Below are 13,119 nucleotides of genomic sequence, written 5' to 3'. Positions count from 1 at the left end.
TGCAACATAATGTACGTGCTCAGAAAAGTATAAGCATTGTCCTCAGGGATCGGGAAAGCCTTCTTGAAGGTGAAGACACCCGAACTGAATCCTGAAGGAAAAGTGGGCACTACGTATGTGAAGGGAGCAGAAAAGATAGTGTGTGCATAAGTCCCAAGTTAGAGCACACTACTGTGAGAAGCTTGAAGAGTGTCATGCCTCCCAACAATAAGAAGGAATTACAAGTGGTACAATAGCGATATAAATAAGGGCCAGATGAGGAATATTTTTGCATGCTATGTTAAGGAGATGAGATTTTAGCTGAGGAAAAAGGGGACAATGATAGTAGGTGAAGAAAAAGTAGATGTGGTCATTATAGGGTGTTTGTTCCACACTGCTCTGCATCAGCTTTAGCCCCTCCTTGGTGAACTCACTTTTTGGTTGGAATTTTCGGTACTTCTCTATCACTCTCATGTGTCCCTCTTCCTTCATCTGGCAAATCCTGGCTTTCAGTATCTCTCAATGGACAAGAGTTTCCTCCCATCTAGGAAACTAACCAGCCTCTGGAGGACTTCTCCATTTAAGTAAACCTAAATAACTAATGGTGACACCACCTCCTCTTTTAAAAAACAATTTGACTCAAACGTCACCATTCATCTTAGCAGACTACAAAAAGACATGGGAAAGACCAAAAACACATCGCTGGACGCCGTGCTGACAGATTTCATTCTTCTGGGCTTGTCTCACACCCCGAATCTAAGAAGCCTCCTCTTCCTGGTCTTCTTCACCATTTACATCCTCACTCAGCTGGGGAACCTGCTCATTCTGCTCACTGTGTGGGCTGACCCGAAGCTCCGTGCTCGCCCCATGTACATTCTTCTGGGAGTGCTCTCATTCCTGGACATGTGGCTCTCCTCAGTCATCGTTCCTCGGCTTATTTTGGATTTTACTCCTTCCATCAAGGCTATCCTGTTTGGTGGCTGTGTGGCTCAACTGTATTTCTTTCACTTCCTGGGCAGCACCCAGTGCTTCCTCTACACCTTGATGGCCTATGACAGGTACCTGGCAATATGTCAGCCCCTGCGCTACCCAGTGCTCATGAATGGGAGGTTATGCACAGTCCTTGTGGCTGGAGCTTGGGTCGCCGGCTCCATGCATGGGTCTATCCAGGCCACCCTGACCTTCCGCCTGCCCTACTGTGGGCCCAATCAGGTGGATTACTTTATCTGTGACATCCCCGCAGTATTGAGACTGGCCTGTGCTGACACAACTGTCAATGAGCTTGTGACCTTTGTGGACGTCGGGGTGGTGGCCGCCAGTTGCTTCATGTTAATTCTGCTCTCGTATGCCAACATAGTAAATGCCATCCTGAAGATACGCACCACTGATGGGAGGCACCGGGCCTTCTCCACCTGTGGCTCCCACCTAATCGTGGTCACAGTCTACTATGTCCCCTGTATTTTCATCTACCTTAGGGCTGGCTCCAAAGGCCCCCTGGATGGGGCGGCGGCTGTGTTTTACACTGTTGTCACTCCATTACTGAACCCCCTCATCTACACACTGAGGAACCAGGAAGTGAAGTCTGCCCTGAAGAGGATAACAGCAGGTCGAGGGACTGAATGAAAATAAGTAACTACATCTGCATCATCATCACTGCCACTCTCTTCAGCTACTGCTGCATGTGACAAATGCCCAATAAACTGCTAACGATTTAAAGTGAATTTATTTTCATTTTCTTTGACAGAAAATTCTGAATTATTTCGACCCAAAACCTTTTCCCCTAATTAAACTGGTTCAGGTTGCTTTACATAATCTTTTAGAAATAAATGGTTACATTACTTCTATCACCTCTATCTTGTGAGATGAGAAAATGCCTTACCAAAGGTTGAATAGGATGAGAATGTGTCAATGTCTTAGAAAGTATATCATGCCAGAAAATTTGAAAAGAGTAAAAAGGGGGCTCCATAACCCCTTATTTCATTGTCTTTGCTCCTAATCCTAGGCCCCTCTAAATTCCATTTCTTTGCTTGTGCATGGCATGAATATTTCCAAGCACTTGAACTTGAAAATTCTGGATTATCTGTGTTTTCTTCCTGTCCCTCACCCTCGTGATGTGCTAACACATCAGATTCTGTCTCCTCAAAACTATGAAACCAGCTCAGACTGATTCAGTGTAGACTGTCTCCCTTAATTCCTGACTAGTTCTTCCTCATCTAGATCACAATCGAAATTACCCTCTGAAACACAGAATCTGTAGGACTCTTCGGTGAATGTAGAATGAATAAGGCCAGGCTCCTTAATCTGGAATTCAAAGTCCAATACAATCTTGGCTTCACATACATGTTCTCTTAAGCCATTTCCTCCGCTTCCCTCTCCCACCCTCACTGATTTATTGCCGTTCCATGAGCATGCTCTATACTTGCCTGTACTCTTTTGCTCAAGCTCTCTTCTCTGCCTGGAATATAAGTCCTCCCTCTCCATATTGACCAAGTGACAATTTATGCTTCCTTCAGATCCATATTAAATACTTCCTCATCTGTTTTTCCCAGGCAGGACTTAACTCCTCTTCCCTGGTATTGCCATGGCTTCTTTACTATAGACCTTGCCACAGTCTGTCATGTATTACAGTCAAGAATTTATCTCTTACCGGGCGCAGTGGCTCACACCTGTAATCCCAGCACTTTGAGAGGCCGAGGTGGGCAGATCACGAAGTCAGGAGTTCAAGATCAGCCTGGCCAACATAGTGAAACCCCATCTCTACTAAAAATACAAAAAGTTAGCCAGGCATAGTGGCAGCCACCTGTAATCCCAACTACTTGGGATGCTGAGGCAGGATAATTGCTTGAACCCAGGAGGTAGAGGTTGCAGTGAGCGGAGATTGCACCACTGCACTCCAGCCTAGGTGACAGTACCAGACTTCATCTAAAAAAAAAAAAAAAAAAAAAGCCTAAAAAAAAAAGGAATTTATCTCTCTTTCCACTTCAAATGGATTGTGAGCCCTCAAAGGACATAAGGCATTCATTTGTGTTTGTCTGCCTCTATTGCCTAATAACTACGAGCAGACACAGAAATCAATATTTGCTGCTGAATTTTTTTTTTTTTTTTTTTTTTTTTTTTTTTTTGAGATGGAGTGTCGCCCTGTCGCCCAGGCTGGAGTGCCGTGGCGCGATCTCGGCTCACTGCAAGCTCCGCCTCCCGGGTTCACGCCATTCTCCTGCCTCAGCCTCCAGAGTAGCTGGGACTACAGCCGCCCGCCACCACGCCCGGCTAATTTTTTGTATTTTTAGTAGAGACGGGATTTCACCGTGTTAGCCAGGATGGTCTCGATCTCCTGACCTCGTGATCCACCCGCCTCGGCCTCCCAAAGTACTGGGATTACAGGCGTGAGCCACCGCGCCCGGCCATTTGTTGCTGAATTTAAACCGCACTGCAAAAGTCTCTTGAAATGTATCTTAAACTGAAGAAATTATTGTCAGTTCTGCCCATTACCTGTCCTGGTCTCACCTGAAAAAAGAAAAAAAAAAAGAGAACTTTTAAGAGAAACTGAAGACAAAAGATTCAACTACATGGCAACCTAAAAGCAAGCATGGACAGTTCCTTGGTGAATAACCAAAAACAAGGTAAATGTATTCTTTCATTCGCTGGCATATTTTTCACTTCTTTGGATGTGTGGTGTCATGTTGGCCCATTTTAACAGTAAAATTTAAACAAATGCACGGAAAGATTCAAAATTCATAAAGGTAAAAATATATTAATGTGGATATAAGAATCACACTGTGCTATACAGAAACACCATAATATCAGGAAGGATATTATATGTTATGCATACATATAATACATGTTACACATAGTATGAGACGACAAGCAAGGCAGTACAGAGTCCACAATAATTTGTTAATCTTGAAACAAGCCATTGAAAATTTCCAACTGGACATTTAAATAATAGCATTTCTAATAGAATCTAGAAGACATTGATTGGTCTAGCAAGTCTTCTGTGTGGCACTTAAGCCAATGTGCCAAATTGCTCTTGTCAGAAGACATGAGATCTTAAGGTCTTATGTGAGTTGATCCACAAACTATAACTACTCTTAGGATTATATGTATGAATGCTAAGTTCATCATTAAAACAGAACTAATCTTGAGTGATACTGAGTGATTTGTGTGTGTGTGGTACAGAGTCGTTAGCAGGAACTCACCTAGCCTCAACAAAGAAAACTGTGAGTCAAACCGGTGAAACCAGCTCGAACTCTGAATCAATGTAAACAAACATGAGGCTGCACCTGTGCTTGCTTCTGTTTGCTGTATGAAACCTGGATCCCACATGAACAGACACTTTTCAAAAGAAGACACACATGCATCCAACAAGCAAACAAAAAAAAGCTCAGTATCACTGATCGTTAAAGAAATGCAAATCAACACCAAAATGAGATACCATCTCACTTGAGCCAGTATGGCTATTATGAAAAAGGCAAAAAATAATAGATGTTGGTGACGTTATGGAGAAAAGGGAACACATACACTGTTGGTGGGAGTGTAAATTAATTCAACCATTGTGGAAAGCAGTATGGCGATCCTTCAAAGAGCTAAAAGAAGAATTACCATTTACATTTAATAGCAATCCCATTACTGGGCATATACCCAGAGGAATACAAATCATTCTACCATAAAGACGCATGCAAGCGAATGTTCATTGATTGCAGCACTATTCACAATAGCAAAGACATAGAATCAACCAAAATGCCTATCAATGACAGATTGGATAAAGAAAATGTGGGACATATACACCATGGAATACTATGCAGCCATAAAAAAGAATGAGATGTATGCTTCTGTTCGTGGGTTAGTTTGCTAAGGATAATAGCCTCCAGCTCCATCCATGCCGGAGGAACCAGGAACAGAAAACCAAATATCGTATGTTCTTACTTATAAGTGGGAGCTAAATGATGAGAACTCATGAACACAAAGAAAGGAAAAACAGACACTAGACACTAGGGTCTACTTGAGGGTGGAGAGTGGAGGGAGGGAGAGGAGCAGAAAAGATAACTATTGGGTACTGGCCTTAACCTGGGTGATGAAATAATGTGTACAACAAACCCTTGTTATGTGAGTTTACCTATGTAACAAACCTGCACATGTAACCCCAAACCTAAAATAAAAGGTTAAAGAAAGCAAATATAAAGTGAGCTTTTAAATCTCTGGAAGAAATAGGCTAGTTTTAAATAAAGGCAAAATAAAGACATTCAAGATAAACAAAAGCAGGGAAAAATTTGTTAGTAGAAGATTGCTTTACAAGAAATAATAAAGGAAGTTCTTCAGGCAGAAAGCAAGTGACACCACACAATACCGTTTGAATCTATGCACACACACACAAAAAGTGCTGGTAAAGGTAATTATGTGGGTAAGTATAAAAGAAAATATAACTGCATACTTCATCTCTTTTATTCTCTTAACTGAATTAAAAAGCAATTTTATTTAAAAAAAAGTGGGCCCCTTCATTTCAACAGCATCCTTTCTGAGACCTATTTCCACCTCCTTTTGCACAACTGCTTCTTTCTTCCTTTATTCCATCCCCTTTAAGATAACTTCAATTTGTCTGAAGAAACTAAAGGAACTAATTAAATTGATTCATGCTAAATATTAAGGGTGGCGGGTCACTTAACTTCCCAGGATAGTTGACTATCAATTTACAGATAGTTAGTGAAAGATAGCTTTACTTCAGTGACCCCAGGTTTTAATGATAAAACCTGATAAACTTTCAGCATATCTACCCATTTTTAAAAATATATTGGTATGAAAAGGAAAGAGTACAACTTTTAGAGTCTGTTAGAAGAATCTTGGTTCCGCCATCAACCAGCTATGTGTCCTTGGGAAAATTAACTATCCTTTCTAAACCTTGATTACTTTACATATATAATAAGGGCAATAAGACTTACTTCAAAGGAGACATAATATGGTTTGCATTTGTGTCTCTGGCCAAATCTCATGTCAAACTGGAGGAGGGGACTGGTGGGAGGTGAGTGAATCATGAAGGCAGATTTCCCCCTTGCTATTCTTGTGATAGTGTGTGAGTTCTCATGAGATCTGATGGTTTAAAAGCTTGTGGCTTTCCCTCTTGGCTCTCTCTCTCCTGCTCCACCATGGTAAGATGTGTTGCTTCCCTTCCACCATGATTGTAAGTTTCTTGAGGCCTCCCAGTCATGCTTCTTGTTAAGCTTGCGGAACTGTGAGTCAATTACACCTCTTTTCTTCATAAATTGCACAGTCTTAGGTAGTAAGTGTAGCAGTGTGAAAACTGACTGATACTAACTGATACTAATGAGATCTGATGGTTTAAAAGTGTGTGGCACTTCCCCCTTCACTGTCTCTCTCTCCTGCTCCACCATGGTAAGACATGCGTCATTCCCCTTCACCTTCCACCATGATTGTAAGTTTCCTGAGGCCTCTCAGTCATGCTTCCTGTTAAGCCTGTGGAACTATGAATTAATTAAACCTCTTTTCTTCATAAATTACACAGTCTCAGCTAGTTCCTTATAGCACTATGAAAATGGACCAATACAAGGTATTAAGAGCATTGAATAAGATAACTAATGTGAAGTTTCTGAAACATGGTAGACACTTAATAAATATAGAGTGCTGCAATCATCACTCTTGTTATCATCCGGGACTTAAAGAAGGGTTTGTCTTAAGGGATGAGCAGGGAATCATGGAAGAGTGCAAATACAGAAAACATTTTGTGATGAAGGGATCCATCATTCCCTCCAGAGGATGGAGTGTAATACTGGAGAGTGAATTATCAATAAACCAGACAAGTGGAGAGTACGTCAGCAACAGCAACAGAAGCACAGACAAAGAGACTTTTCATTTTCACATTCACAGAGCACTAGGAGGACCAAGTTATGCTGCTTCATGAGAGCGATGACCAAGCTATAACAAACTTTTAGTTTCTCAAATTTTTAATCTCCACAAGGACTGGTCTTGATTGTCTGAAGAGCTTGAACAGGTAATTAAGAGCCTTCTGTTCTTTTTTTTTTTTTTTTTTAGTAGAGATAGGAATCTCACTATTGGCCCAGGCTGATCTTGAACCCATAGCAATCCTCCTGCCTCAGCCTCCCAAAGTGCTGGGATTACAGGTATGAGCCACCGCACCTGGCCAAGAGTCCTCTATTCCTCATGTTGATATTTATCCCTCAAAAAATGTATATTTAAGTTATCTTTAATGTGTCATTACTAAAATGTGTACTAAACCTTAGATGACCATGATGGCCCTGAGGAAGGGCTTGCTCTTTTGAAGTTCTTCTCCAAGGAACACAAAGGCAAAGAGTGTAAGAAAGAAAAGTCTTTAATGGTCCCTGGGTGCCCACTGATCTGAGCACAGGTGTCACATGCCTCAGTTTAACAGTGGACCTCAGGCTCATGTTGCTAGAGAGCAGCAGGTGCAAGTTATAAGAGCAACTCACAATGAAAGGAAGGAATGCCAATATTAGTAACCAGCAACCCGTCATCTGCCTCACCATCCCAGATGGGGCACTCAGCCACTTTTTGACCCTTGTACAATAAATTTGGGTGAGTTTTCAACTCTAGAGGTTTAGTCCAATTTATCTTTTAAGACTGTAGTTTTCCAACTTTGTTTCGTTTAGAATCACTTGGGAGACTTTTATTTAAATAGTTCTGGCTCCATCACCAGAAATTCTGATTAAATTGACCTGGGCTGGGACCTAAGCATAGGGAATTTTAAAATGTGATTCTAATGCAGACTGAAAAGTATTGCTCAAGTAGATCTGACAGTCCTCAGGGAGATCTTACTTTCCAGATCAAGACTTGGTTAGCAAGCCGAAAAGTATGGCTAGTTTGCAAGTCAGTCCACAGACTTGGAAGTTGAAGTCTCCAAACCTAGGTTGCAATTCCCAAGGTAAGTTGTCTAGACCAGTAAGTGTAAATCTTATTTATTCTAGTTCTGCCTACTGATTAGCCACAAAATGGGCACAGGCCTCTCTTAATCAGTAGTATTATTTAAAGGTATGCCTACCTGGCCAGGCGCAGTGGCTCACCCCTGTAATCCCAGCACTTTGGGAGGTCAAGGCGGGCATATCACGAGGTCAGGAGATTGAGACCATCCTGGCTAACATGGTGAAACCCCATCTCTACTAAAACTACAAAAAATTAGCCAGGCATGGTGGCATGTGCCTGTAGTCCCAGCTACTCGGGAGGCTGAGGCAGGAGAATGGCGTGAACCCAGGAGGCGGAGCTTGCAGTGAGCCGAGATCGCACCACTACACTCCAGTCTGGGCAACAGAGCAAGACTCCATCTCAAAAAAAAAAAAAAAAAAAAAAAGAAACGTATGCCTACTAGGAAAGGAAGTTCTGAAATACTTCCTAATCCCCTCAGAAGTTCATAAAGAAATGTAACAACAGAGACCAGGAGATTCTGAAGTACCAGGATTACACAATTTAATTATGAGATGTAGCACCTGCTTTTCAAGTCACCTCCATCCCCACACTCAGTGACTAAGTGCTTTCACAGAAATCAAGTTTCAGCTGAGGGGATAACTGAGGAATGGCTGGGACAAAATGGGAAGGTGAGTTTAAAAGTCCATGCCCAGAATTGGCCCAGGAGAAAAGAGCCAAGGGAAAGCTTATGTATGACCAATGGATGGGTATGGGTCAGTTGAAAAGTACAAATGCATATAAAACTCAATAATGAATAATGGATAAGCATGTGGTAACCACTGTAGAGGCAGAGTCAAAATACACTTAAAATTCAGAGTATACGTGAGTCAAATATGTGAACTAATGTCTTCCAGGCAGGAAGCACTTGCTTGAGATTCAGAAAGATGACAAATAGGAAAATTATGTGCTTGCACTTGCTCAAAAGCCACACAGAATACTGCCTGGCAGAACAGTCAACCAAGGCTGTGTTTCATCCTCATTTTCTTTTTTTTTTTTTTTAGATGGAGTCTCACTCTGTTGCCCAGCCTGGAGTGTAGTGGCACCATCTCAGCTCACTGCAACCTCCGCCTCCCGGGTTCAAGCGATTCTCCAGCCTCAACCTCCCAAGTAGTTGGGATTACAGGTGCACACCATCATGCCCAGCTAATTTTTATGTTTTTAGTAGAAATGGGGTTTCACCATATTGGCCAGGCTGGTCTCAAACTCCTGACCTTGTTATCTGCCCGTCTCGGCCTCCCAAAGTGCTGGGATTACAGGCGTGAGCCATTCGTCCTCATTTTCTATCTGGAATTGAGATTCCTCATTTAGGAAAAAAGACAGGGTTTCAAAAGGGCACTGGTGGAGTCCAGCTTAGAGTTTTACTCCACCTCATTAACTGATCCCTCAAAATGCCAGTTTTTGTCTGCCTTTACCCTTGGCTCAGTATCCAAACCACAGCCTCAAGGGTTGTCTGAGAAGGGTTATGTGTGCATTCTGGGCCTCCAGCGCTCATGTCCTAAATCCAGTGGTACACAGCACACTCCTTATTTCCCATCCAAATTCATATTATCAAATCTCTTAAGGATTTTTCTTAGAAAAAGACCCAACTATTCCTTCAAAATTTTTAAACTCTTCTTAATGAAGATCTTGGTTTTTTTATTTCTTCCAACTGACCTCCTTCACTTCCCTGTACCCCTGAGTACACGTGCAAATCACTCTTAAGGCACATGGATGGTGCTGATTTTCCAAAAAGCAATAGATAGCCTACTCAAAACATGATAATTTGCGGAGAGTTTTCTCTGCATAGGAACTATGTACAAAGATATGGGAGTAGAGAAACCACAAGAAACAACTGAATAACCTAGGGCTCAGTAACACCTAAATTATTTACCACCATTAAGCCAAAAGAAACAAGAGAGGTATCTAAGTTTTCCTGAGTTATGTATGTAATAGTGAACAGTTCACCTCCAAGATAGAGTGTAGTCTTCTTGATGCAAGCCTCTTCCACCTGTGTTCTCTTGGTTATCTTCCTTAGGAACTAGAACTAAAGAGAGGTTAAATGCCACAGTGAGAACATGCTCCAGACATCCGAGTACCAGTGTGGCTCCGGAAACTCCACAGATACCACAGGACTAGAAAATAACTGGACAATGGGATGTTCTATCTTGCCCGAACTGAGGGATATAAAAAGCTCCAAAGGTAAGATCTCAAGGCAAGAGACATTGAAGCTGGACTCATCCCCAACTACTCAAGAAAACAAGGTCAAAGAGATGCTCAAAATCAGAGCTTTACTCAAACATTGTAGAAGATAGTTAGATTTGATACATGTCAAATTCCTTCCAATCCTTCCTATGTTTCTTTCATTCTGTGAGATTTTATCTGAACACCCTGTGAAGCTTGGATTTGAACTTAGAAATATCTAACTCTGAAGTCCAAACACAGCTACTGCTCTTTGAACATGACAACAGAGCTGGGTTCCCAGTTTGATCTACAATAATTCGAAAAACCTTGTCTCCTATCCTCTGGTAACGGCTTGCTCCAACATCTAGCATCCAACCACCTTCTAGGTGGAAATGAAAGAAGTTGCTGGGTTAAAGAGAAACTCTACTAGCAGAGAGAGAAAGTAACAAAGGATGGTACTCCTTCTTCTTGAAAATCTCTGTGGCAGAAAAACATGTTATCTAAAAACTTAAGGCTTGGCCGGGCATGGTGGCTCATGCCTATAGTCCCAACACTTTGGGAGGCCAAGGTGGGTGGATCACTTGAGGTCAGGAGTTCGAGATCAGCCTGGCCAACATGGTGAAACCCCATCTCTACTAAAAATACAAAAGTTAGCCAGGCATGGTGGCATACCTGTAATCCCAGCTACTTGGGAGGCTGAGGCATGAGAATCACTTGAACCTGGGAGGCAGAGGTTGCAGTGAGCCAAGATAGCGCCTCTGCACTCCAGCCTAGGCGACAGAGTGAGACTCCATCTCAAAAAAAAAAAATTAAGACTTTAGGAGAAAATAGATATGAAAACAAGGTCAAAATGAACCTATAAAAGTTCTTACGGATACTCTTCATGGTCACTAAATTAAAAAGATAAAAAGATAGCATACTGATTAAGGAGAATATCAGTAACTTACACGTCTTCAAATTTAAGATAATTGATTTTGTATAGTTCATTTCCATTGACCATTCACTCCTTGCTGAAAGATTTTTAGATTTCATCTCCTTCTTGATTTCAATGAAGCATTCGAAATTTTTTTCATGTTTACAAATAACTCACATGTTAAAAGTCATTTGCCTCAGTGTTAGATTATCCATTCAAATGTTCAGTATCTTTCTGATTTTATATAGAGTCCCACTATAGACACAGCTACATTTGAATAATTTGAAAGACTGAGATTCTTTGGATAACTTGACTTGCAGTCTTATAACTATCCAATGTTATACAGCCCTTATTCAGCTGATGATTAATTTATATTATAAAATTATAACAAGCACAGGACATCAGCATTGCTTACATACATCTCAGCTCTCTTCCTATTAAAGACAACGAAGCTGAGTTCTGAGGGTCAAATGTATTTTCCCTGTGCTTTCAAAGTCTACTAAAACATCTACTTACTCTCTCTCTTCACAAGAACATAAGCAACCTCAGTGCAGGTATGTTTTATTTAGTGATGCACCATAGCAATTGAAAGAGTGCCTAGCACATATAAGTATTCAATAAAATATTTGTTGAATGAAAACCATCCACTTTACCTTTCTACTCCCTACCACCAAGTCCCTCTTATTCTGTTTACCCCAAAATAAGTCATTAAAAATTAGCTAATAGAGGTCGGCGCGGTGGCTCACGCCTGTAATCCCAGCACTTTGGGAGGCTGAGGCTGGTGGATCACGAGGTCAGGAGACCAAGACCATCCTGGCTAATACGGAAAAACTCCATCTCTACTAAAAATAGAAAAAATTAGCCAGGCGTGGTGGCCGATGCCTGTAGTCCCAGCTACTCAGGAGGCTGAGGCAGGAGAACGGCGTGAACCCAGGAGGTGGAGCTTGCAGTGAGCCGAGATTGGGCCACTGCACTCCAGCCTGGGTGACAGAGCGAGACTCCGTCATACATACATACATACATACATACATACATACATACATACATACATAAATGTACTAAGCCAAAAAAGAATTCACCTATGGGAAAGAAATTCTGCATTGCCCTCTAAGGACAAACTATATAGGCTGTAATGTTTAACAAACTTCAAAAACATTTAGGATAGCACACAAAAATTACAATTCAGTAAAAGAAAATCTTTAAACTGAATATTTTATATTACTGTTCTGTCCATTACCCAGTGCTTTTACAGGAATTCCCTACTGACCAACTCCTTCCACACTTGACCCCCACCTCATCACATGACCTCACTCTTCTGTTTCACAGAGAAGAGCTCTCCATGATCTTCTCTTCACCCTCTAAGTCCACAGCCCCCACACTCTCCAATATGTTGGATAAATCCACCAAAAAATGCTAAATAATATCAACATTATCACTCAGGTAAATACAAAAATGAGGACATATTTGACATAATTAAATGAAATCGTACTATCTCAAGCTGAGGAATTTGCATTTACTTCACAAATTTCAGAGCCTCCCAAGGATACATGAATATGAATGTAACTTACTACTGCATAAACTAAAGCACTCACCAAGGGATCCTTCCCTTGTATAAAAAGCTTCCTGCAAAAGTAAATTCCATCTTCCATACGTGGAACCACAGGATACTGGAGGCATAAATAAGCAGGAGGAAGAGGAAAAGAAGAAACTAAAGAAGAAAGAGAGAGAGAAAATAGTTTATCCTTCTCTTTAGCAATCAATGGTTCAGAAAATAATGGGGTTCCGTCTCAGAGCCCTATGCTACAGATTCTAAACAAGTTTAAAATTAGACGATAAGCAAAGATACACTCAGGAAGTTCTAGAACTTCTCAAGCCCACCTGTACTCCACTGATTGTCTTTTGAATTTTGGCACAGTTAAGGAGGCCTCATAGTCACTGTGTCTCTCACAGCGCAGAAGTAAGAGGCAGAGTCTTTCATCTGGAGCTTCTGTAGAAGGAGGTAACCATAACTATCAGAGCGACTAAGGAATGAAGAAAAATGACCTGTCTCCTCCAAACCATCCAGAGCATTGTAAGAAAGAAATGTGGGTGCTCCGCCATCATGTTGCTGGTACCAGGAC

At 41.4% G+C, this 13,119-nt stretch overlaps 1 protein-coding gene across 1 annotated transcript; it reads left to right on the top strand.

Moving 5' to 3' along the window:
• The first annotated feature begins 613 nt into the window (after positions 1–613).
• Positions 614–1,664, top strand: LOC107966378 (olfactory receptor 10G2). Its single transcript, XM_001146027.7, has one exon. The coding sequence runs from the start codon at positions 658–660 to the stop codon at positions 1,600–1,602; it is 945 nt and encodes a 314-aa protein (XP_001146027.5). The 5' UTR covers positions 614–657; the 3' UTR covers positions 1,603–1,664.
• The last annotated feature ends 11,455 nt before the right edge of the window (positions 1,665–13,119 follow it).

Source organism: Pan troglodytes, chromosome 15, assembly GCF_028858775.2.
Source record: "Pan troglodytes isolate AG18354 chromosome 15, NHGRI_mPanTro3-v2.0_pri, whole genome shotgun sequence".
Taxonomy (NCBI): domain Eukaryota; kingdom Metazoa; phylum Chordata; class Mammalia; order Primates; family Hominidae; genus Pan; species Pan troglodytes.
Note: the sequence above shows the minus strand (reverse complement) of the source record. Positions and strands in the feature narration are given on the sequence as shown.